The sequence below is a fragment of the Haemorhous mexicanus genome, chromosome 1, assembly GCF_027477595.1.
Source record: "Haemorhous mexicanus isolate bHaeMex1 chromosome 1, bHaeMex1.pri, whole genome shotgun sequence".
Lineage (NCBI taxonomy): Eukaryota > Metazoa > Chordata > Aves > Passeriformes > Fringillidae > Haemorhous > Haemorhous mexicanus.
The window spans coordinates 133,965,021-133,991,743 of record NC_082341.1 but is presented as its reverse complement, the minus strand read 5'-3'; the positions used below and the strand labels follow the sequence as shown (position 1 = coordinate 133,991,743).

The window sequence follows — 26,723 nt, the reverse complement described above, 5'->3', positions numbered from 1 at the left end:
GGAAACAAACCCCTCACCGAGGTGTCCTCGGCGGGGCTGTGTTCGAGGCTTGGCCCGGGCACGCCAGCGGGGCCGAACTGGCCGAAGCCTGCACTTCCTCCATGGGAGGATACCTCACGATTTTCCTTCGTGAGCACGACTGCTCACATGCTGCTGGCCCGTGGTTGGGTGTGTGTGCGAAACTCTGTCTTGTATAAGGTTTTAGGGTGTCTGGAGCCGGACAATCTGTTGCTCTCTGTGTGCTGACTCCCCACGTGCAGTGAGACCGGGCCGTGTAGTGCTGGTGGGTGTGTTCGGCCGGCTACGAGTGTGCAGTAAATCTGATCCAACCCGGAGTGTTGAGCTGGCTATGTTTGCCTTACAGGCGTGATGTGTTCTGGGTACATTGGACTCCTTTGTGTTCTCTGCAGAGTGCTCTGGTCATGCCTGTGCTCAGAAAATCCTGGACAGAAATATGTGAGAATATGTGGGCTGCAAAAACTTCTAAATGTGAAGTGTTGGCAGGGGATTCCTTGCCACACTGTTCATGTGGCTCTCAAGCTGCTCCACCTTCTATCAGCCCACACAGTTACAAGGACAGATCATAGTAGTATCAGAAACCCCCTCTGAAAGAGCTTATGGTGTAATTGGGCGGCATATGCAGCACACACCTTCACAGTCAGTAATTCAATTGCATGTCATAGGTTTTGAGTTCCTTCCTGTTGGGGCCCAGGCTCATTCCTAAAGAGCTAATCAGAGTGGAAGGGTACCTGCTATTAAAGATGTATTTCTATAGTGGAAAACTGTATAAAGAGATATGCTGGGAAAATTGAACCATTTCTTAAGTACTGTGGTTTGGCATGTCATCCTTGGCTGAATCACTTCACTCTTCGGTACAAAATGGGCTGGAGACAAACCATTGTTCAGAAAATAGCTTGTCTTCTTGCCTAAAGAAAAATTTGGCCAGTTTTTTTGTTGACATGATTGTCTTTCATCATTCAATAATACAATTTATAATCTAGGACTTATTATATGTTATTGTGAAAGTTGGAAAGATGAAAGTCTACTTCAGATACAATTTATGTACATATGAGTCTTCTAGCTGAACCTGGTTGAGCAGGAATAGACGAGCACAAGTAGATGACCTCAAAAGGTCCATCAACAATCTTGGGAATTCTGTGAATTTGATTTATGTAGCCAAGAAGAGAATACCACAATGTTCTATGACTAACTTAGTGATTTTGAAATAGAATTTTGCATTTGCAAAAACAATACAGAAAATACTTTCTCAATGCAAATGCGGGAGCTCTTTAGACATCTAGGTTTTGAAAGACTACTTCAAATCAGATTACTAAAATAGAGATGCGTTTCAGCAGTGGTAAAGTTCCTTATGTATTTAGCTTTAAGTCTTACACTGAATTTTGTACAAAGACATATATGTGGCTTCTATAAAGTCAAATAAACAGGACTATGCCTTCCATATCAGGTACAAGCAAGAGTTTATTACTGCATCACATTGAATAACCAGGATTTTTCCATACATTTTTCCTTAAGAACATACTTTAGAGAATGATAATATGTAAGGAGATACATACTTTCCTCATAAAATTGGGAGTAAAGGCAGTGCCTTTATTACTGGTTTTTGCTGGGTTACTTGTGTTTTTTTCCATGAATTTGAACTATGCAGAGTAAGTTTATATGCATTGAAAGATGCTACACTCACTTCTGCCTGTTCTGGGTTTCGTAGTTCTTGCTGTTAGACTCTGCAGCCTCTTCAGATTAGGAAGCCAGTTTGTGTGCCAGTTTGGAAATCTTCTACCTCACTATTGGTCAAAAATAAAGAATGAAGTCTAGTCATGTAAGCTAATATATTAACCTCTGGTACCGCTCAGGGGGTATTTTTAGGATTTACTTAATTCAAATATTTCAGCCAAATTCCCGCAGCGCAGTCTGAACGGCATCTGAAGCTCAGTGTACTTTATGGCAGTAGCTCCAGAGAACATCCAGTTTTAGTAGACCCGATGTAGAAAACGAGACAAGAGTTGTTTTCTTTGGATTCTATTTTTGCAGTGCAGTGAAGATACCTTGAATTTTTCTGTGAAATTTGTTTCTCTAGACCATGAATTAGTTTTGGTTAGATAATTTTAAATACTTTTCAAAATTAATTGATACCATGAAGACTAGTTACTATTAGTTCCAGTTAGAATTTTACAGTTTCTGTGAGTTTTTATCATGACTAGGAAGTTGTTGGGTTTCTTTGTTTGGGGTATTTACATATTAATATAAATTTTGCATTAAGCAAGTCAAGCTGTGAATTATAGGAGAGGCTAGGAGTTGGGCTAATGTTACAAAATTGGGTTGCCTGTTAAAAAACACTCTGTTAAGTACTTGTGAAGAAAAAGTGAATTATTATGTTTACATGTTATGAGATATGTGAAGAGAATGCAACATAGGTGATTGTAAGATGTAGACAAAGAAGGCAGTCATTTCCATTTGCAGTAGAAGTCTCCCCCAGTCCTCTGACTCTCATACAGTACCACTCTTGTAATGCAGTTACTCCTGGGAAACAGGAGTGTGAAAGTCAATGTTTTCTGACCCAAACTCTGCCTTAAATTTTTCTGCTCTTGTGGATTTTTTCATTTGCTTGCAGGTTTACTTTGCTTGAGGAAAATATGTGAAGAGATTTACAAAATAAATACTAGCTGATCATTTTTCAAAATAAAAAATGAAGTGCTTTTCAGTGAATGGCTATCCTCATTCCAAGTGAAGTCTGCAATGATTAAATATTAAAATGATCCATAGTTTAAATTAATATAAAAATTTTTCAGGAGATTATTACAAAGATTAACATTTTTAATGTTTTAATAGTCCCATAGCTGATCAATCATAGGCACAGTTGAAACTGCTTTTAGTTAACTAACATGATGATCTTATACATCACTGCAGCATTATGTACAACATAAACCTTGCGGCATGATTGGTAGAGGAGATGAAGAAACAGTGTCTCTTATAGCTCTTTAATAATCAGATTTATTCTTGAAGTATTTTTTGACACACAAAATAAGCAGGTAACAATTTTTTTTTCCTTTTGAAACAAAAATAGGGAGGAAAGGTAGTTCTAGAAAAAATGTGGTGTTTGCTGTAGAGCAAAGAGCTGTTGTTACATGTAATGACAAACATAGATGGTCACTGGCATGGCTGTGGAAGAACAACAATGTGTGTTTGCAATGTGTGTTCTTGCATGTGTGTTTTCAAATAGAACTTGCATTAGTGCAGCTTTAATATCACAGAATTATGTGCAAGAGCCTATGATTCCTGATACATTTTTATTTAGAATTTTGTTTGAAGGTCATGGGAAAATGTCACAGAATCCCAGGTGCTTTTATATCACTAGCTGCACACAGATACCCCTGTAATCAGTGAGTTGAGTAAATACTTGAGGCATTCCTGACAGGGACAGTGCTAATTCCTTTGTTTCTCATTTGTTTTGCGTTTTTTTAGCCACAGGGCAAAAATCATCATTAGTGATTTTTTAAGTTTGATTCTGGCTTTCTAAACACACGCTGCAGTGATACAGTGGAGCTTTGCACAATACAGTTTTTGTGTCCCGAGATTTTTGCAGTTTTAAATATAATACATACATCATCAAAATATTGTTCATTCATATGTTGTGATTGTTCTTGTATTCATCCTTCACTCAGTGTGTTTTACAATCAAAAAAGAGGCAGAAGGGTTTGTAAAGAAGGATCGGAGATAAGAAGGGAAGGGTGCAGTAAAAATCCAGGGCTAGACGTTGAGCTGGTAAAATGAATAAATAAGGAAAGACTGTTCTGACAGCAGAAGCTTATGGTGAAAAAGTCATGGCAGAAAGGACAAGTGTGAGAGGGGAAAAGAGCAAATGATGGCAGTAGGTTAGTGTTGGAAATGATACTTGGAAAGTTAAAATCCAGAGGACAAGCTGAAGCCCCCCATTTTCTACACAAATTTGTTGTCACTTTTTAATGCTGTTATTACTAGTTTTAGGTGAGACAACAAATTAAAAATGCGGTTGCATTCTCTGTAGATGTTTGCCTCTAGCCAGAAAGTTAAATTAATTCTCATGTATTTCTATTAATAAAAAGTAAGTAGTGAAACAAAATAATAACATGAGCTGTTTTTTATATTAGGCAAACAGATTGGGTTGCAAATGTAGTGGGCTTCGAAGTCTCAGTTGTTTTCTCCCTGGCTGTGCTGTGTGGTGTAAATGAAGAAAAGGTTACGTTTACCCATGATATTTCCCTCTTACATTTACATTATCAATCAGCCTGTGTAGCTTTTTGTGCTTTTTATCTATTGTGTTTTCATTGTAATCTTTACATATGAAGTTCTCAATCCTACAAACTCTTACACTGAAATTTATTCACAAATGGCTCTGACAGATGTAGTCTAGAAGCCTTAAATGCTGTAGTTTAAGATGGTGCCAGCTGGTTGCTTTTCCCCACCTGAGATTGCAGTCTGTATGGAGGAGCCTGCAATACCTGCCCCTCAGTTCACTTCCCTCACCTGAGCTCACATTCCTTTTAGGGTGCTGTGTGCTGATGTGGAGGCTGGGAATCAGATCCTGGGTTGTGCGCACAGAACATATCCCCTTTTGTTGTCCTTTGTTATAGCCTCCTTAACTGTGGCAGGAGATTAAGCACCTGGGTCAGCAACATCTTAAAGCCTTTCAGATACCCAGAGCTTGTTGAAGAGACTCCTCTGTGGTTTTGAATTGAATATGTTTAAAACTTTTTTTTTAAATTACCTATATTTTCAATTTGTCACTGTATCAAGTCAGTGTGGAGGATATTTCCAAGCTTGGCTTTACCATATCACCGCCTTCTGCTTAAACTTGACTTTTGTCTGCTTTTAGAAGTGATCATGCCTAAAAGCTTGTATTAAAAACCATTGATCTTTCTTTCACGTAATATGTATGCTATAGAAATTGTTTAGTAGGCGGTGTGTTGCTCTCATTGTGTGAGGAGCTGGTTACACTGCCTCCAATTAAGATTGCATCACTTACTTTACTGCTAGACCAGTTTTGTATTACTTACACTCCTGCCAAAAGGAAATTGTTAACCTGAAGCAGTGGATTACTTGTTTTGTTTTTGTGTCTTGGCTGTCAAAGTGAAAGCACACTATTTATATTGCTAACATTTAAATTTGGTTAGGTCCTTGATTTACTGTTACTCAACTAAAATTAATTTTAAAATTCAAACTGTACAGTAACAATAAAATGGATAAAGAGCTGCTGAGCTGCCAGCACTCAGAAGTAATGGCTGGGAGGCCACTGACAATGGTTGAGAGCCTGTGGGGACTTGTCCCAGCATTCGCATCAGGTGTGATGTGCTTGTCGTTTTGGTCAGTTGTCTTTGTGTAAACACACAAGCATAGTGGCAAAGAATGAATAGTTCAGTGATTGCTGGATTGATGAAGAAAGGATGAAGTTTAAAGCATGGCTGAGATCATGATAACATGAGTCTGTTAGAATGTAGTTCATGTGCATGTGACAAGGAACAAGGAACGCTGGATTTGTGTGTGCAGAATGGAAAATTCTTATCTTTTAGAGGTGTGGCTGAGGGAAGACTTAGAGGTTTGTGAGGAAGGTCCTGTAGACAAAGAGGATTCAAGTGCAGGGCAGTGTCAAGAACGTGCTGCCTAGGAGAGGTAGAAGCATGGTTTGAATAATAAGACCAGTGCAGGAATGTTGCATCTAGTTTTATTTTGATGGAAAACATGTCCTGAAAAATTTGAAAGCATGATGAAAGTCCTGGACAGACTTAGTTCTGTTTGTAGAACTGCCCTTGGGAGGTGGGTTTGAGATTGGGTTCACGTTTGCTGTGGTGTTTCTGACCACACATGTGCCTTACCTCAGCCAGCTCTGTTAGCTCTCCCTCCCACCTGGTTGCTGCAGAGGCCCTCCTACATATATACTGTTTAGTGTCCTAGGCAAGGCTACGCTGAATCTGTTTGAATTTGTCATTCTTCCCTTTGCAGAGGACATGAAAAGCATTGATTCTGTTTTGCTGTATATATATGCAGCATGAAAAGCTTTCAGGATATGTTTTTTCAACAAATTTGAGTATTGTTTTAATGGCGCTGCTAAGAATTGCAGCAGCTAATAGTTTACTGGTTTTTTTTTTTATTCTGAAATCATGAAATGGTAAAAGCAAGGGTGGATGTTGCTTTCCTCAGAATTTTTTGACATGCTATTTAATTTATGAATGAGTCTTTCTGTAATTTGGAGTGAAAAGGTTAATAAAGCATTGTTAGATTGATGCTTACTTTTTATTCTGAAAGATAGATAATTTGAAAGCCTGGGTTATTTTAGTATCTTTCTGTGTATACAAAGCTAGAGACCAACAGGCTAAAGAGGGAGGGTTTTCTGGAAAAAATATTATAGAGACAAAACCTATTGAAAAAAGCTTGAAACTATTTTCATTTTAAGTACACCAGTGGGGTTAAATTATACTAATAACTTCTGTTAGAGTAACAGATCATAATAATTTAAAACTAAAGTTCCTGGCACACTTGCTAATATCTTTTATGGCTTCATTAAAATACATCTGAAGTAATTTACAGAGCAAGGCTTCTGGGTGAATTCTTCCAGTTCTGCATGGGAAGAGGGCCTGTTTATCTTGGTGCATGTTTATATAGACCCGTGGAAATTATGATGTAAATGTGGATGCTGTACTAAAACATAGCCATATATGCAGAGTAAGGAATTCAAAGCATTTGTATTCTGTCATTTATTGCACACAAGTAATGTATATTGTATAGGCTTAGTTCAATTCTGTATCCTGACCATAGAAGGGCACTATAGAATATGTACTCTACCTTGAGGGGACCTTGAAGGGGAGGGAATAATGTGTGTAGGAAAAAGCCCGGGGGATGACTCTCTTACCAAACTTGTCTCTTTTCTAGTTTTGAGCCTTCACATTTATGTGCATTGCTGGGAATAGTGAAGAGCTGGAAGGGTGTTTCCCTTGTACTATACTGTTACACATTTTTATTTACTCACCTTGTTAAAATAAATATATAGATCAGTGTGGGGACAACTGCAAAGCTGAGTGTGTGGGATCAAGTCTTCTGAAAGGTAAAAGAGGAGGCAACTTAGCTTCATTTTTGGAGTTGACCCAGCTCTCCTTAAACTTTTACTTACAGAGCTGTACAGCTATTGATACAGTAGTGGCCAGACTGGGCAATTGGAGCGAGAAGGGAACAGACCTGTGGTTTCTTCTGATGTTGGTGTGTTTTTAAGAAAACCAATTTGAACTCATTTTACTGTATGGTCTAGAAGGTTTTTCATTGTTGTATGTCATTTACAAGGCTAGATTTCAGGCAGTGCAATCACCTTCTCCTAATAAAACTTTATGGCAGAAGCACACATTCTGCTTTTCCTCTAGCCAAGGCCGTGTGCAAACCCCTTGTCCTGGTTTCTCACCCAAGGACTCCCTAGTGCTTAGGGAGATGCACTCAGGAAATTTGAGCAAATGGAGTGGATTGTCATCTGCCATTTTATATCAGGCTAGATTCCATAAGAAATGCTCACAAACTGCTTTTCAAATGATGTCTTTTAGCAGTCTAACTACTGTTCTGGTTTGTGGTGTAGGAGTCTCTCATCAGAGGAATCTTTTAGGCCAGAAAAGGCCAACCTTTAACACATTAGAATTCAGGATCTTAAATAAAGGAGCCATCTTCTGAAGCAGCCACCCATAAAGAAGTGTTGAATTTTGTATTTCACTACTATTTTTATGGTGAATAAAATTTCACTCATACTGAATTACTCAAAACAAAAGGAATACTTTTTAAAATGTTTTTGTCTCAGTGTCATCCTTTCTTCTGGCATTCTTTGAGACAACGAACCCTGAAGCAAAATCTCTTCCTTATGACACGCACCTGCATGCTGTTCAGGAGCAGAGGGAAGAGATGGGGCTGTAGTCTCCTCCCATTAGTGGGAAGAGCCATGAAAAGAGCCCAAACAGGCATTTGCACAAATGGTTTCATCCAAAATCTTCACATTGTATTTCAACTGATAATTTTCTGCTGGTTGATGGTTTTTCATTTTGCTGGCTTTCTTCCCAGCTGCACTCCACAATTTTCACTGCTTTAAAAGGAGGCAAGGAAACAGTTTACCAGATTTTCTGATGATTATCAAAGCTTATTTTTTCATTTGGTGCATATAAAGGTTTTAGCCTGATTTTGATCCGTTCATTTATTTCAATCTTTGTTCAAGGTTCAGATTTTAGATAGATATCAATGATCTTACACTCCCCTTTTTGCCCAAATACAACATAAAGCTCCCAAAGAGATGGTATCATGTAAGCTATTACTTTATTCTTTATCTTAAAAATCATTGCTTTAAATGGGATCTCTGGGTAGTTTTCAGGAGAGCTAAATCGTGAGCAATTTAGATAAAATCTGCAGAGCGTGTGCTTGGCCTGTTGTTTTGAACTACTTGGGAAACTACTGAGCTGAAGTTATTTATGCCATATTAAACTTCTCACCCACTTATGGCCTAAACCTTCAAAACAAAATAGGACTTATTTTTGAAAATGCTGCTGTTAACATGTATGGGTCTGTGTTCACTATGGCTGACTTTTAAGCTCATTATTAAGTGTCGTAGGGCTGAACTTTACATTTTTTCTGTTAACACTTAAGTTAGCTACTGGTTATCCACTGGTTTTTGTCTCAGTTTTAAAGAAAGAAAGTACAAAAAAAGATATATTGTGTTAAGGCTGATGAAATGCATGGAAGTTTTATGTTCTGATCTTTATGGGGAAGATCTGCATCTGGATGGAGCCCTGTGCCATATGTTGCAGGAAGATCCTCCTCAGTCAGGGATGTTGGACCAGATGACCCACTGTGGTCTCCTCTAACCTCACCAATTCTGTGATTGCTCTGTCTTTAATGAGCTGTTGAATAATGGAGGAAAACATAAATACAAAACCCACCAAATTAAAACTCATTGTTTCTTTTGCCTGGTGACTAGACTAGATGATTTTTTTTTTTTTTAAAGCTGAGTTGTTTTCCTGAATGCTTAATACAGCGAGTGAAGCAAACAAAAAAATGGCATAAAACTATTTTTCTTTATTCATAGATAAGCCTTTTTAATACTTATTGAGCTGCAGTAGCTTCAGAGAAAGGAAAAAAATGTGCATTTGTTCTAAATGCTGGATGGAGAGATTACCTGAAGCAGTGAGCTTCAGCTGGCTCTTCTGAGAGTGACCAGCACTTTCGGGGCCTGGAGCATACTTGCCATGATGGCTGACGAAAGAGGTGAAGGACAGGTCTTTCTTTGGAGATGTGAAAGCTGTTTATTGCTTCAAAGGGGATCCAGGGACAAAGACAGACTTGGACTGAGGGCACAGGGTCTTATAGGGGGGAAAAGGGGTCGATCTGTGTGTCAAGGACCAGTGGGAACAGGTGAAAGTGGTGCGGGGGGGGGGCAGCCAACCAGGGGAACCAATAGGGTAACAGGGGTGGAACACTGAGCAAACTGACTGGGACCAGTGGGGATTGGGAGAGCGGAGAACATTCTAATTCTAGGGAGAACACAAATATGGTGAATGCGGGTTGAACTGGGGTGGAACAACTGTACAAACCAATAGAACTTAAGATATTACCATGTGCCTGCAGAGGCCGGTGGTAGTCTGACCCTAATCTTAGAGGGGAGCTTCAGCCTCTCCAGGGCTGAGGCATTATAGCTCTGGCAGGCCCTTGGGCCTCCAGGATTCTCCTTTAAGGCTTGTACACCAGGTTTAGTATGGAACTAATAATTTAGTTTTGCTGAAGTGTTACGATTAGGTTTATGTGGACTGAAGTATTATTTGCTGCTGCCATTTGTAGAGTGCTTTCAACTTTTGCAGGCTTGCTCAGGGTAAGAAGGGAAGCAATCATTTGGCCATAAACATGTGACCAGTTTTGGCAGTTACTATGACTTGAAGTTGTATGATGGGACATTGTGTGATACTAGAGTGAAATATGTTACAGAAGGGCACATTTGTTTGCCTCCCGGCTTTGTGCCTGCATGATGTATTTGTGGCTATTTTCTCTTCTGGTTTTCAGTTATTAAGATTATTTTATTTGCCAAGATTTGGGCTTCTGCTTGAATGATAGGCATATTCAAGGAAAGTGGATATCAGTGTTAGAATTAATGGAGAAAAATTAAGTGGAGACTTAACCTCACATACTTTAAAAAGTTTGGGTATTTTATAAACAGTATGAGAGCATGAAAAGAAAGGAAGAATTACAGCAGATTCAGTTTGTCTTGTTCTGATATATTACTTTAAAAAACTATTTCAGTTTTTAAATAATTTACTCTGAAATCGTTTGGTTTTACTAGTCTTAAGGTAAGGCAAGTGAAAGGAAAGGCATCATAGAAATAAAAGCATGATAAATATGAAATTGCTACCTTTTCCAGTTTTTGTGTGTGTGTGAATAACTTTAGAAGTTACAAGATTTATTTTCAGTAAAGGTCATTATCCCATTTTGCAATATTGAAAACTTTGTGAAACACTGTTCTCTGGATGGTTGAGAACTGTAGTTTAAGATGGATATACTAAAGGGAAGGATAATCCCTAAATACTTCTTCTCACTGGAGGAAGAAATCAGAATTTCATTTCCATCAAAAATGAGCCTAAGCTTAAAAATCTACAAATGAGAAATTAACAAGTGTGTGTAATTAAAGCATTCAGGCTTATAGCAAGGCCATAGCTTGTGGCAGTCCCAGGAAGGAAGTAGTGTTTAGGAAAACTAGAACTTTTGTCAGTTCCCACAACTAAAGAGGGGAGAACAGAGGCCTTAATTTCTCATTTAAGGAAGGGAAAGAAGTCACTCTTCCTCTTGCTGTAACACCTAGGAGGGCAAAACAGTCTCAGACTTTGGAGTAAGACTTCGGTAAAACCGTGTGGGACTCTATTGCATCTAATAATGGCAACTTTATAACTTACTGGAAGTGAAGTGCTTAGTCAGACTTAGCTGATTTTGAAATTTAAGGTCTTTGACCTCTAGCTTTATACCTGTTATTTAGGTTAGTCCCTACTTTATCAAAGGAAATGAGTGCTGAAGGGGTATGTGGCGGGGATCAAAGAGGGAGTAAAATTGCTGGGATTTAACTGAACTGCAAAAGTGTCCTCTGCTGACATGTCAATTACTGGGGCAGAGCAAATAATTGTTTGTCATTGTTGCTCTTGACTCTATGAACTTTTGCTCTTGAGGCAGAGAGCTGTGCTTCACTCTGTTTTGTGTGGTGGTGGTGACATCTTCCCTACACCTCTTGCCACAGAGGTGTCTGTAGAGCATCTGCAGGTGCTCCCATGGAAGCTGTACCCATCTACCCATCCTTGGCAGATCTGCCTCTGGGCAAGGGGGTGGTCTGGGTGACCGTTCTTCAACCCTTTTTAGCTCTGATTTCTACCATAGTCCCATGTCCTTCCCTCTCCCCCCAAAAATGCTTAGACAGATTCAGTTATTTTGAAGAATGTTACTCTGAAATATGGTGTCAATTATTGTGTAATTGTCCCTTTAGCAGAGATTACTCTTCTCTCTTTGAAGTACTACATTTGAACTGTCTGGCAAGGCAGAAATGAACCATGTGTATGCTTTTTTTCCTTCATGAACTTCTTAAAGGATATTTTCTTGACACATCAGTGCCATCATAGATTAATAAAAATAGGGGAAGAAAGTTCCTCTTTGTACGTTTAGAATTTTAAATTTGTTCAGATGAAGATCTGTCTTCATATTAAATTGAATATATGTTTCACACATGCTATAGCTGTACTCATCTCTAAAGTAAGCAGGGAATCTTGTTCTGAAGGCATAACAACCTTATAATGAAAGTAAAATGTAAGGTGCATAGAATCACTACAGTTAGGAATATTCTGCAAAATCTCCTATTTTTTTATACTAAGAATAACACCAATTGCAAAATAGATCTCTTCTGTGTAAGTAGTGCTTTTATAAGTGTGTTTTGGTCTACTGCATTTTCATCCTGTAGAAGCAGAGGCAAACTGTACTCTTCTGGGAATGGAAGGTACCTTTTAACATTTTTAATAGCCTACTTTTACTTAAGAAAGCATTTTTACATAAATATGAAGTCTTTTAAAAAAAATCTTATTCAGGTTTTGCCACCCTGGAAATGTTCACTCTTTCCCTAGCTGTGAGTACATTTAAGGATAATCTTTTCAACTCTTCACATGTTTAAAATCATTCCATGTTTAGCAAAATTATGTAGACTCTTCACTAGATGAGAAAATGCAAATATTTGAGTGTAAATAGTCCCACCAAATTTTGGGCACTCTCAGGAGAATTAGGAACATTATTACAAGAAAGCAAGATTGCCAGAGATGATTTGGATTCCTAACTATTACATTTCTTTCTTCACCCATTGCAAAGGGAGTGGAGATGACCTCCTGTATAGCTTGTGTGTCTGAGTTATGTTCCTGAAATTTAGTGGGACTAATCTGGGTTGTTGATGAAATTAGTTTTTCAGAATATATTGCCTCAGGATTTTGAAATATTCATGAGGATATGCTCAAAATTCCTATGAACTACTACCTGTTTATTGCTATTGTTAAATAAATGCAGAGCTAATTTCATGCAGTTTGTAGGTATTGTATAGCTGAAAAAAACCAGAGCATCTCCTTTCCCTGTAGTGCAGAGGGTACTAATTGCAAGTAACAATATGTGTTTTGTTCCTAGTGCTTACATGAAGCTATGAAACAGCGTGATACATGTCTGAGTAAAACTTGTAGTTCCTAAATTGTTTGAATCTTGGGATGTGGTACAGTGTTTGTTGTCCTTGCGTAGAATGTTGAAATTATTTTAATATCTGTTCTGACTGGAGTTATGGATCCTGTGTTTTTGATTAATTTTCCAAAATTTAATTAAATTTAAATCACCTCTGCTGCTTTCAAGGTTAAATTAAGTAAAGAAGTATTGCATTCCTTTTATTAACAGAAGAATAAATAAATCCCCAGATAAAGCAGAGATAGATTCTGCAAGAAGCAGCATGGGCAGGGGACTCTTTCCCTGGAAATAATAGTCTCATTTTTTGAGAAAGGCCTTCCAGAGGAATGGAGGACTACTGTAAGGCTTACCAAAAGAACATGAATGTATTTGGTTTGTAGGTTTTTTTAAGGTAGTAATAGTAGTAAGGATTTTTAAATTCTTTTTCTTGGCTACAGTATGGTTAAATGATCTACATTATTTTAGCAATTTTGGCTGCAGGCTGCTTACACTGCTGTGTAGACAGACCTTAGTTACTGTACTTCAGCAGTACAATAGCAAAAAAAAAGCCAGTTATAATAACCAGCAGGAACAATTTCCAAAATACTTACGTGCAGATGGCTTTCCACTTTAAATGCAGTGCTACCAGTTCTTTGGGATAACTTGATGTTTCCAGATGGTCCAGTGTGCTCCTTGAATTTTACCTGAGGTAGATATAAGGCTATTTTTGCTTTCTTATAACTTGTAAATATTTTACTATCCATTAGTTGTTAAACTATCAGCTCTGGAGTTATCTGGGAGAAGACCAGTTCCTTCAATGATATCAGTAAGTTTTCATAGCATCTTTCAATCATGTTAAAATGAATCAGTTTATGAATTCAGATGATCAACCTGCATTACATCCAACAAAACAAAGAAAGAGTTATGTTTAAGGTAGATATCTATTTGCAATTAAAGATGAGGAACTTCTGCATATATACAGATGGCAAAGACTTGGTTCAGTAGCTTTACGTTCTGTAGTGGTTCTTTTGTGTCCTGAAGTTTTACTTATTTTCTCTCAGCTGACTAACTATATCTCAGCTACAAAACCAGTAATTTCACTGATTATTTCTTTAATGTGCCCACTGTTAATATTTAGGCAACATACTGGGAGAGTGCAGACTTGCTGTCAGATATCACTGCTAAGAAAGTTTGTACACATGCAGAAATGCATGAATTGTGAGTATGCTGATTTACATTTTAAGGCTTATCATTGTTATTAATCATTTGTACTGCACCAATGTACAAAGTGCAATCTCTGTAGATATAGATCCTATTCTTATTTTTTATTGGTATTTCTAAAGTCAGTCATAGTAAGTTTCTATTTCATTAATGTAGTTTCTTCAATTTTTTTTTAACTGGTGTAGAAAATGCTATGTATACATCAAGAACAGTGAATAGGGATTGAAAGTGTAGCTAGACCTTGAGTGGACATTTAGAACTGGTTTTTATCTCACCAAATGCTATTGACAGAGGTAATAATAAGCAATTTATTTTGTGTTTTAAATATTATCAGCCACTGCTTAGGAGTAAAAGAAGAGAGGAACAAAGTGTTTTTCTGAGTGTTTAACTTTCAGAGGTGAATTACTAGAGGGGAAGGCAAAGGGGGTGAAAAAATAGTGAAGAGTATCATAAAAACAAAGATGTCTTTTAATCTTGTAGCATCTCTGAAGCAGAAATAAAAAATCATTGGGGCCTCGCTTTGTTTTCTTAAAACCATCTTTTATAAAACTTGAAAGTTGAGGATGGCTCACATTGTTTTCATATTATCTGAAATGACTTGTCAAGTATTTTCAGTAAAAGGAGCAGTGATAAGCTCCTTTACATGTATTATTAAATGGTTGTGTAGTCATTAAAACTTCAGGGGCTTGAAGGCTACTTGGGATGCATGCAGCATGGCGTGCTGCCTACCCCTTTGGTTTGGAAAGAAATACAGGAGAAGGCTCCAGAAGACCCTCTATTGGCTGATGTTAGAAGCAGCAAAAGGGTCAGAGACCTAAGTGTAAATTTCTTTTACAGTAAAGATGACCAGTTATTGTAGGATGACCACTCCTATTTTAAATGGGGAAGATTAGTTTTGTAACTCACAAAGGTTTCAGGCTTTTTCTTTATCAAAAAATGGTTAGAAAGTTGCATTGAAAACCACTCCTACAGCAAGGTTCATAAATAAATATTACCTCTTATTAATCCATATTTTAGTTTAAATCTAGCTCATGGCAAATTTCCCAAGAATGTGGGATTCTTAGAAGAGAAGGTGATGAGCCATTGTCCCCAAGGAATTAAATTGGGTTTCGAATGTGCTAGTATAGACCTGTTATTCCTTTTCCACATCTATCACAACACATTCTAAATTGTGGCTGATCTTCTATGCAGTTAGCTGTCTTATTAGACACTGGGCTCTGTGTGCCAATGTCTCTGTGGGTTTCTCAGGCATTTGCTATGTAGCCATCAAAGCAGTGGGAATGAATGATGATTACTGCATCCTTTTGAAGAACAAAGAGGACTCGAGGTTCTAGATGCGAGAGTTGGTGACACTGAGCCATGCAGGCAAATGCCAGTATCTCTGTGGCTTATTTTAAATCAGGAAATAATCTATGCCTATGTTTTCTTCTTCAGTTTTATTGGCATTGCTAAAACTGCAAACATCTTTCACAGCTGATGTTTGTTATAAACCATTAGTAGACTATGGAAATTGCAAAAGGCAAGTCAAAACAGTCTCTTAACAGTGGCATAAAAAAGCCAAGAACTAGTTTTGCAGTGTAAAAATGTATGTTATCTTCTCAGTTAGCTGAAAGTTCAAATTGTACTTTTATTCTTCCATTCTAATTATTATGATGTGAATGTTATGAAATACAACCCAGTCCTGTGAAGCATAATGGAAGGGGAAAGAAATGCAACCCAATGAATTACAGTTCACTGCAACAGTGTTTTGCATAAAACAGGGAGTATTCTCTGAATTAAACCAAAGTAATGTATGGAAAAATTAAAAGGCTATTAATTGAATTTTTAGTTCAGATTAAAAACTAGTGGCACTCTTCTCTATCTTGGTATTATTGCTGAATACGTTTTTAAAAAGGTTGCTGACTTTGGAGTATTTCAGTTCATTTTATGCCCAGTTCATTTTGTCCCACAAATAAAATTAAGGAGCCTGGATTTGTCACTTAACATTAAATGCGAGTAATTCCTATAGAACAGATAAATATAAAATAATAAACTTTGTGGTTTTAAAATGCACAAATAACTAGTGGGCATCATTCCTGCAGCTATATTTTAAATCATGTTTGAAGCTATGGAGAAAATAATAGTGGTTGCTTTAAATTTGGGATGCTGGCAGTGTTCAGCAGTGCCATGGCATGCTTTTTGGGTCGTGATTTGGCATCTCAGTGCCTTCCAGAGTTGCACTTCCCAGAAAGCGTGCCTTGGCAGCGACCGGGGACTCTTGTCTTGCTGTAGCACAGCTGGTTATGCCTAACAGAAAAGTACAACTCTTGCAGATAACTCCATGGCCATATGTGCACAATCTGCACATGGTTTGTGGCTACCCAGGATGATTCAGCTGAAGTTTGCCCTTGGCATGGTTCTCGCCAGGGCCAGTTGGAAAAGGCAGGGATTGGCTGCTGTGCATCTTCTGTGCTTGAACAGTAAATCTGACACTTCTTGAAAACGTCAGACCTCTCATGAGTGTGGTTGTTTATGTTGGGACTCCTGTGTTGCAGAGGCAGTCAGATGGTGGGGCTTATCATCACTGTGGTGAGTAATGTCTCCAGCCCAGCTAAAATGGTTCAATCCCGGTGTTTTGGGCAATAAGCATGACTGTAACAGCCACTTGTTTCGTAACCAGGGAAAAAGAGGTGAAGTGACTGTGTTTGTAGTATCTGCCACTTGAGAGGCAGCCCTGTGAGAGATGAATATAAAACCATAAGGTTTTGCATGTTAAAAGATACTTCAGGAATTTTCTAGAGCAGTGTTCAGATGATGCTTGTTCAGTTACATGAATGGTGTGGAAGCACCAATATACCAGAAGGAGCATCTTTGTATGGATGATTATGCAGTTCCTTGTGCAGTCCTAGTGTCACCTCCTTGTAAGGGTTTGTGCAACATGACTGTCCAACATGAGAATCCCATTCAAGAGTCTGGCTGCTTGTTACTTAAATGCAATGAAGGTGATTTAAACTATCAATACCATGCCTGAGAGGTGTAAAATGCATGCAGCCCCAGCTTTCAGTTTTTGTTCTTCATTTCCTGTTCATTCGCAGATACCTAGAGCCCATGGCAGGAAATAGGAGAGAGTGGGTTTGCTGTGTTTTAGGTATCTCCTCGTCTGCAGGTTGTTTTCCTGAGCAATTTCACCTGTGGATGCACACAGCCTAGTCCTGCCTCCGACTCCTAAGTGTGATATAAATGTATTTTCAATAATGGAAACAGCTCACAATACATTCATTCCCTGGTTTATTAAAGAAATAAATTACATAGGAATGTAATTGGTGGTACCAAATGCTGAATTACAGTGGTACCAAATGCTGAATTACAGTGCAATCAGTTTAAATCCTTTCTTTTTTCTTTATTTTCATTCAAACTAACAGGCATTCTGTAATGTTAATAACCCATGCAATGGAGAAAAAGGTATGTTTAGAATGTATCTAATAGTCTTCAGAATAGTGATGATTAACTCCAGTGTCTCATTGTACTCTGGGAAGGCTTATGTCTTTGTGTATAATTATATAAATGTTGTTTGTTACCATTTTTCTGATATTATAAACAATTGATTTTGTTAGTAATTTATTAAGGAATAATGCTGTGGTTTTTGTTTTGGTTTTTTTTTTTTTTTTTTTTCTGGTACTGACAGTGATTTTTGGATTGAAAGCAATGGGTAGAAAAGATGCCTCCACATCAAGGACTCCTGTTGACCAGTACAGGAAACAAATAGGTAAGAGTTTGAAAGAAAAGTTTGTGTGCTTAAAATAAAAACAAAACTTTTTTTTTTCCCCAGCAAGGCCCACTAGTGTAACAAAACATAGCATTCCTCATCAAAACCTTCATTTTGTATATGCTGTTGAGTAAGTCATTCAGCTTTCTGAAGACAGTATTTTGAGTGACTTCAGATAAAGTACATGCTGTGTGTTTGAAAACACTAGGGAAAATACTGCAGCAAAGTGGCTTCACAATGTTTCTGAACTGTTGGAGCTTTCCTGATTCTCCTGTTTGTCTCTAATTTCATATATAGGCATTTCTAACAAGATACTTTCATCATTCATAACAATTTTTGATACACTGAATGTTACAGACCTTTTGCATTGTATAACTGCATTTATTCTCACACTAATGGATATTTTAAACATGTTAATTTTTTTCCTTAGGACTTTTTCTATCCTTGACTAATACTTATTTCGGTAACATGTATACAAAGTATGTACATTCACACATGTACTTTCACATAGATAATCACATAGCAAATGCAAATCCCTCTTTCTTTGCTTAAATGCAATGGTGAACTATTTTTGAAATCCATATATGAGGATTCTCTCTCTGTATGTTAAATAATATAAAAGAGTCACAGTATTTTGAAATTTTATATATAAAATGAAATACCTTAATCTGTACACAGTTATTTAAGTAAATTACTTTGTTTTACAGTTGCTAAGCACACACATCTGTTTAAATATGCAGAAAACAGCAAGTGTCTGGGGAAAAAAGGTTGTTTACAATGTGCGTTCTCAAGGTGAAAGAGCTAGGGTTATGGGGGGGCATTCATAGTAAACTCATTTTCTTCAGATGTGACACATTGCTCTTAAGTTGGTGAAAGCAAGTGTTAAAAATTATTGTAGGGAAGAATCTCATGCTGGCAGGCAAATAAACTACATAACCTAGGAGGTGTTACTGTGATTGCAATACTCCTTAGAGGACAGAGAGCATGAATAGACTGTGCTTTGCCTTTTGCTCTGATAATGGTTGTTTCTGCTCCTACTCTTTTCATTCACTGGTACCACTATACAGTTTGCCAATGGAAATCAGTTCTCTGAACTTAATGAATGCAAGAGGGGGAGTTTGAAAATGTGTGGATATGATTTAAAAATCGAGTTTTGCATGTGTATTTGAGTCTTATGTGTAACCATTTTGGGCTATCATAGGACAAATGGGTGTATTATTGACAAATATCATCCAATATTGCCCTAATGAATATAAAAGTGGTGTTGTTTTTTGGGTTTTTTTGTAATTACTGCTTGACTTTTTTTTGTTGTTATATAGTTTTGCATAACTGGTAATAATTCATCCATTTGTCACAGGATGGTTAAGGTTGACAGGGACCAGTGGAGGTCATCTCATTCATCTGCCCTGCTCAAGCAGGGCCACCTAGAGCTGGTTGCCCAGATCAGTGTTGAGATGGTTTTTAAATATCTCCACAGATAGGAAATCCACAACCTCTCTTCCTGTGTTTGACTGTCCTCAAAGTAGAAGGTTTTTTCTTATGTGTTTCTGTATGTGCCCATCGCTAGTCCTGTGACAGGGCACCACTGAAAAGAACCTGGCTTTGTCTTCTTTGTACTCTCCCTTCAAGTATTTCTATACACTGATGAAATCCTCTTTGAACCTACTCTTTCCTCCTAGGTAAGTACTCTCAGAAATCTCAAGTCTTTCCTCATGGGAGAGATGCTCTAGATTCTTCATTTTAACTTCTCCTGATTCTTCTTGGCCTGATTTCATTCAAATACTAGAAATTACACATAAGGAATTTTTTTTAACGCAGTCATTCTTTAAGACTTAGATTTGATGCTTTGGTACTTTTGCAGGGATGTTTTAGTGTGAAGCTGTTCAACAGATGATCCCTCAGAACACAGAGTGCTCTAATGCTCCAGGCTTAGTTGTTTTGGAGATGGACATTTGGTCACTCTTTCTAAGGTAGATTATATCTAGAAACAGTAAGCAAAGTGAGGCTGCACAGGGCCTGTCTTTAAAAAAAAATAATTCATCTAATGCATTTAAAGCTCAAAATTCATGCTTGGAGTGATTACTGGCCTTCTTTTCCAGGCATTTGGTATCTATGGATTGTTGGAAGCATTATGATAGATGCTGGCTGAACAGCTATTATCTCCTGCTGACTAATGGTGTGATGTTATTTTTTAGCTTACAACTTAATGTTTTCTAGCCTTGCTGGATAGAAGGTAACCAGATTGAAACGTTATTCGTACCTTTTTTTTGATGGAAAATGGCAGCCTTCAAGGAACAACATGTCACAAAGTCATATCAACTTCCAACACAATTTTCAGTTAGATGTTTAGTGGAGTAATTTGAAATAGAAGCAGATTTTTAATTTCATTTTGTTCCAAGCTTTCTGTTTTGTTCTGAGTTTCCATACGGCATGCCACATGTTTGCCCTGTGCCATGGTTCAAGTTCATGTTGATTACTTCAGTTCAGCCGTTTGCCTTTTTCTCTTCTCCATGAGAACAGGATCACTCGTGTCTTGTTTGCCTCTGTGCCGCTCGCAGTTGCTGTTTGCTTCAGTAGCATTTTCAGAGGATTCCCCCAGCACAGAGATTGATACTGTTCTTCCCTGTCAGCTGGCTTTCAGCCATCTCTCCTGACACCAGCCAAAATTTGTCTGTAGTGCCACTTAAGCTAGTGCTCCAGTATCTGACAGTGGCGCTGCCTTCTCAGTGGGGAGCAGAGACAGTCTTAGTTATTTCAGACCAAACTGGCAATGGCTTTGTGAAGCCTAGCCCCAAGTGGACAGGGGACAACCACAGCAACCTTTTCAAACTGGCTTTAGCTGTGCCTGGAGAAGGGGGGATGGCACTAAGGGATCTCTCCCTGTTCAAATCTCCGTAAGCAGCCAAGGCTGTAGAAGAAACTATGAGGAAAAGTAATTTTAACACTTCTTGCTCATCTCTCACTCACATACCCAAATATGTACCTGTAGTGCAGCAGCAAACAGGGAAGCTCTTCTGCAGAGCGTTTCCTTTTCCCTGCTGCTGTTTGTGCTGCTGTGCTTAATTTGCTGGAATCTGAGGAAAGGTGTGAGGCAGTATGCATCCTTCTGCATTTATGCAGCTTTGCTCCACAAATGCTGTGAAAATAGCAACAGGTTTTGTACCATATTTGCTTTGTTTACTGTTATGTGTGCTTTAAGTTCCCAGAACAATTCCACATGTATATTTTCCATCCCTCTTCATCTGGTGTGTCGCTTACTCGGCATGGAAGCTGCAGGATTTGTGGGTAGTGTTCATGACTTGTGTGATTGTGGGATCCTAAGCAGGCATACTGAGAGGATTATAGCATAACTAAAACCTGGTCTACAAATCAGGAATAGACATACTTTTGGCTCCCATTACTATTGTGTTGCTGTAGCATAATTTTTCATGAGGAGAAGTTGTTTGCCAATCATTCAACCTTCAATTTGTAGACTCAAAGGTCTGCCTATTGTCTGTTCTACATCTCCTGACTTGCCAGCTTGATCTTTTAGGAGCTGGAGCTTATACAGGCATAGCCCGGGGGTTCTTTGGAGCAAATAAGGCTCCTCACATCCCCTGGGAAGGAGTAAAAGTTATGAATGAAAATATGTTCTCTTTTTGTTTTGGAAAGCACAAAGCTACTCACTTTGGTAGAGTGAGCGTGGTGACTTGGTGATGGAGGTGGTGCTCGTTGGCATCACACATGGGGAGCCGTGGGGCAGGAAGGGGACTGGGTAAGAGTCCTGAGTCCTGCTGCGGCAGCGCAGCAGTAGAGAGAGCAGTGCCCACCTGAACTAACAGATAAAACTTTGTGGATAAAGCTGGGCCTTTGTAGGTATGTAGGTACAGTTTGTGATATTTGGGACTGGGGCTGCAGCCAGCCTCATCCCCAGGGGGCTGCAGCTGTGAAAAGCAGGTGAAAGCATTGAAAGCAATGAGACATGGAGTGCCCAGGTGCACTGACCGATCACCAAAGGGAGCAGAAGGCACACCGGTACAATGCATGTAAGGTGAAAGTATGAAAGGTTGGGCTAAAGAACAAAAAGGGCAGAGGCTTGAAGCCTTCTGAAGTGACATGATGTTACTCTGTATGGGCAGAGGCTTAAAGCCTTCTGACATTGCATGGTGATATTCTGTGTATTGTGAACGTCTCAGCTGTGACGTATGCTGTGATGTATGTCCATGGTGCGGAGACCAGTGACTTGTCCAGAAGAAAGGTGCCTCATCCTAGGGCTGAGGCTGTGATGTCACTGTAGCCCTGGGATGGAGAAGAGCTTGGGGGCTAGTGGGAGCACCATCTCTGGGGTTCCCACCTCCAGCTACCAGTTGGAGCATGGACCTGTTGTCTTGTCTTCAGAGAGAGGCCCTTCTTGTGGCAGATTACCATTTTTACCTACCTTACTGCTAACGAGTTGTCTTTACTCTTACCACCTCAACTTTTCTGTTTTCTTTTACTGTTTACCTTCTCTGTGGTTTTATGAACTTAGTGTGCCTCTATCTCCCTTGTCCTAAGTAGTGCTATTGAGTACTCAAAAAAACCTGGCCACTATCAGCCTTCCTTTTCAGCTTAAAAAGAGAGAAATTGATACATTTTGATACTTTTATTTAAAATATGATGCATACTGTGACATGAAATGTGGGTTTTTTGGATCAGGAAATGCTTATTATCAGAATGAAAATTTTACATATAATTTCTGAAATAATAGCAACAGCAAAAAATGTTTGGACTGAATTTGTACTGAAAATTTCAACATTTCCCCATTTCTCACAAAACAGCAATTCCTCTATCTTTTGTCTGTTAAGAAAAGGCATGGAACCAGAAGGCAACATCTACATCATTGAGATTTCTTTCCTCTGCCATAAGCAAAGATGTAGCAGGACAGATGTCAATGGAATAAAAATTCTCCAGTCTATTTTTTTAACTAGTTATGTTTTTTTCCCTTTTTTCAATGTCAGTCGCCTGTTTACTGTGGGAAAGGAAAGGAGGGGAAACAAATACTGACTACTCAGAAAGTCTTCTCCTACTGTTTATTTATATTGGAAAAAAAATAAAAACCAAAAATAGTTCTGATGTACCTTTTTTTTGCTTATGGAACATTACATTTGCTGTCTTGAATTTTTCTAATAAAAATCTATTACTAAGCACATAATAAAGAGAAGTAGGAAAAAAAGCATTCCTTTTGCTATTATGTGTGACTGTTGGCAAGTTTTGGAATTTGAGTTTCGTACTTCACAGTGATAGGCCACTGATACCATGTGCAGTTCCTTTTTTTTGGGAGGAAGTTTTATGAAGAATGAATTTGGTGTTACAAAAAATGAACTACATCCTTTGGTCAGTTAGTGCTTTTTTGATTTTAATTTTATGCCAGTGGAATCACTTTCTGGAAACTGAAGCAGGAGCAGCTGAGGAAAACACTGCTGTGAAGCAAAGCCTAGTCTGGCTATACTAATTTAATCCACATTTTGTGATGATTGGGATGTTTTTAAATATGTTCTGTGAAGACTGATGATGAATTTTAAGCACATCCAGCTTGTGATCACATATTTCGTAAGTCCAAAGCTGCAGAGCTGTGTTTTATTGCCTTGGCTGAGAGCATAGAAGGTGATGGTAGATCTGGATATGTACTTATGTGAGGATATTATTTAGTTTTCATTTGTTGGGCAGACATAGACTCAGTCTGAGCAAGAGTGGGAGGGGTGGCTGCAGATCCAGAGGACTGTGGAAATGTGTTCACACACTTGAAGAGAAGCTAAGGAGAAGGGTTGTGTATCTAAACCCTTGGCTCCCATCCCCTCTCTGCAGCAAAGTTTCTTTGAGCTTGTTTGATTATACTACTTTTATTATATGTTCATACTACACTTGTTTAGTACTCTTATGCAGATGGAGGCTCATAGCCTGCTCTTATTTTAATCACATCAACAATATCACTATTGCCCTCAGTGGAGTTGCTACAAGTTGGTATAGGTGTAAATGAGAGTGAAATTTGACATGTTTCCAGTTGCTGAACTGGCTTTCAGCATGGTGTTACTTCAAGCTCTTGCAATTCCTGTAAGGTATGCGGTGTCTACAGGGCTGTTGCAATGTTACATATTTGTGTTTGTACTTACTCTCACCTTCATTCAATTCTTCAATGAATTTATTTCTGTAGTCAAAGTCAACCAAGAAAAAACTCTTATAATCCTTTGCAAAATACATAACATTTTCACTATAGACACATATAAGCATGTATATATTACATTCACGAGCAGAGCAGTTTAACATTTTTAGAAACTCTTTCACCAGGCTTTGAAAATCTTAGCTCATGTGTGAAAGCTGGACTTCAAAGTACTCTCATCTCAGTGTGAATATGTGAATCTAATTTTAGGCACCCATTTCTGAAAAATCTCAGACATAATTTTTCAGTGTGTACAGTGTTCATATATACACATTCTCTGTGTGTGGTGCATGTGCTTATATTTGTAGGTGTTTTTGCATTAATATAAATGCAAGGAGAGCTGGGTAGTGAACTACAAATTGGATTTCCTCTCATTTCATCATAACAAAGCATTGGAACGGGCATGAGAATGAAATGCTCAACACAGATGCATCTTTCAGGATGTGCTTGATAGATATGTAAGGTGAACATAATTCATAGTTGTAACTGCATTTCTTTAGCTATAATGCTATGAGAAGTCGCTCTGGGTTTTTTGGGTGCAGTTAAGTTTTGTCCGGCCATTGTCCTACCATGGAAAGTGGTGGTCTCTGCTGCTCCTCCCCTGTCTGGGCTAGCAGGAATGAAGGCAGCAAAGAGTCTGACAAGCATTGCAGGGGCAGTGGTCTAAGAAGAAAGACATACGAGTCACCTTGGATCAAGTCAAGAAGTTTAACTGAAGGGATTTTTGTATTTCATGCTTCAGGATGTGACCATGTTCATTACATAGTTCATCAGGTATTGCACCTATTTATGGCCTTGAAAGAATGTGTTAGATGTCCATGTTCAGGAAAAGCATGACCACAGAATAGTCATCTGGCTTTTGTAATAAATTGAATGTAATGAGGCACATTAGCGATTGCTATCATGCAGTCCATTAATTGCGTGTTGTCATGGATTTCTGTAACTGGATTTTATTAAAAATATTTTTTCTTTTCAGTGGAAGCTTTTGCTTGTGTTATGCCTTATTTTGGAAGAAAATTAGGAACTGGCTACATTGTGCTTTTCAAGGTCTTGAACTATTTATGGGATTGTCTGCTCAGCCCTACATATTGCTTGCAGGCTTAAAGTGTTGGATAAGAAAAGAACTTACAGGGCAGAAGGAGAATGGTCTTAGGAAGCTCAAACTGCTAGAATGAAAATAAGAAAAGGCATTTGCTTGATTTGAATTACAGTTACAGAAATCTCAAACATCATGTGACTAGCTTTTATTTGATGGTTAAGGCTGATTAAAATAAGCACTATTGAAAGTATTCACACATTCAAAGTTATTTTGAGATATTTCATTTGTGTAGTATGTTGAATCAGTACAGAAAAGCACCGTGACGTGAACGAAGAGCTCTACAATAAGTGGAATGTGGGAAAACAAATAATTTCCCCTGATTGAGCACTCTGGTTTCACTTAATAAATTTGCAGATAATATAAGGCAAGTCACTAATCTGTTGCTTAATTTTAGAAATACTTTACTTGAAATCTGGTCCTTGTCATGATCTCAGTTACATAGATACCCTATTCACTATGGGACCAGCTGAGGGAATTTTGCTCAGCTAAGCTTCTGATACTGTTCCAGAATAACTCATAGAGTAAACAATAGTATTTTCAAGAATTTTGACCACCTGTTAGGTAAAGTGGAAAAGCCTGGCTTTTTGTTCATTTATTTTCTGTGGATATCTTATCATTATCAGCATATTTGCATTTGTGCTGTAGATTTGTACCAAAACTGATATCCTCAGTTGCAATATTTGATTTTACATTAACTAAGTAACAATAATTTTAGAATACATGGGGAGTTGTTTTTTTTTTTTTGTTAGAAATAATTTCTTGTGATATTTTAACCAAATACCTGTGGGCCATTCATAAGCATTGGTATTTGGGTGATCTAGGGTGTGATAGGTAAGAGGATGTGACACAGATTGTCAGTAAATCACTTGCTCAGGTTCAGCCTAGGTGATAGTCATGGGAAGATGGTAACTGCCTGGCAGATGTTGGGTGGCATTTATGATGCGATGTTTGTGCATTCAGTTCCTAGTGGAGAAGTGTTGAAAAACATCATTATTTGTTGGCAGTCAAAACAGAGGAGCTGGATAATGAACTAGCATATGGAGTGAAACAGTATCTCAGCATTAGACATAGTCCCTTCAGCTCAAGGTTACTGGTAAGAGGCCCAGATTTACTGAAGCTGTTTGGAGTAAGTCTGAGCTCACACTGTGCATTAAACCCTTCAGCTTTGGGCCTCTTGAGCACAGTCCTTGACTGGACCTGTCTCTTATCAGCACTAATTAACCTGGCCATGATGCTGTGTACTGTGGCAATGCATCTCCTGCTTGCACCTTACCAGGGAGAACGAGTCTAAGCTGTCAGTTTAGAACTGGCCTGAGGGACCTGCAGTCACTGTGAACTGAAGAGCAGGGAGAAGTTTTAAGTTAAAGGAGAATGTTAATGGGGCCTTTTGCAGGCACTGAGTGGAGATGTGTAAGAATAATCTCTACAGGCTTCTGTTCTAACAGGTGAATGGTGAGAGTTTGGGCTGATGATTCATGTCTGCGCTGGTAGGTTAAGCAAGAATTGTATTGCTTTCTGGCACAGAGGTCGAATAACCCTGATGGTACTGTTAAACTCTTTTATCCCTAAAACAGAGTGGCTGCTTGCACACTGCTTATAGAAGATTGCTCCAGGCAATTTTCAGTTCCCTCTTAAGCTGTGTGTAGAAATTACTTGGGAGAGAGTGGGCATAGTGGGCACATGTGTCAGAGACTGTTGTTGTAACAATTGGAGTGAGCATACCCTTTAAATCCAGTTCCTGTTCATGTTGTCTAAAT

General features: G+C 38.4%; 1 protein-coding gene across 2 annotated transcripts in view; it reads left to right on the top strand.

The window, feature by feature from the left end:
- Positions 1 to 26,723, top strand: part of TRIQK (triple QxxK/R motif containing) — a 156,721-nt gene that overhangs the window by 553 nt on the left and 129,445 nt on the right. For both annotated transcript variants that reach the window (XM_059863553.1, XM_059863563.1), the window contains exon 2: positions 17,612 to 17,692. In XM_059863553.1, the coding sequence (XP_059719536.1) occupies positions 17,632 to 17,692 (61 nt within the window). In that variant the 5' untranslated portion in view covers positions 17,612 to 17,631. The remainder of the gene's footprint in view (positions 1 to 17,611; positions 17,693 to 26,723) is intronic.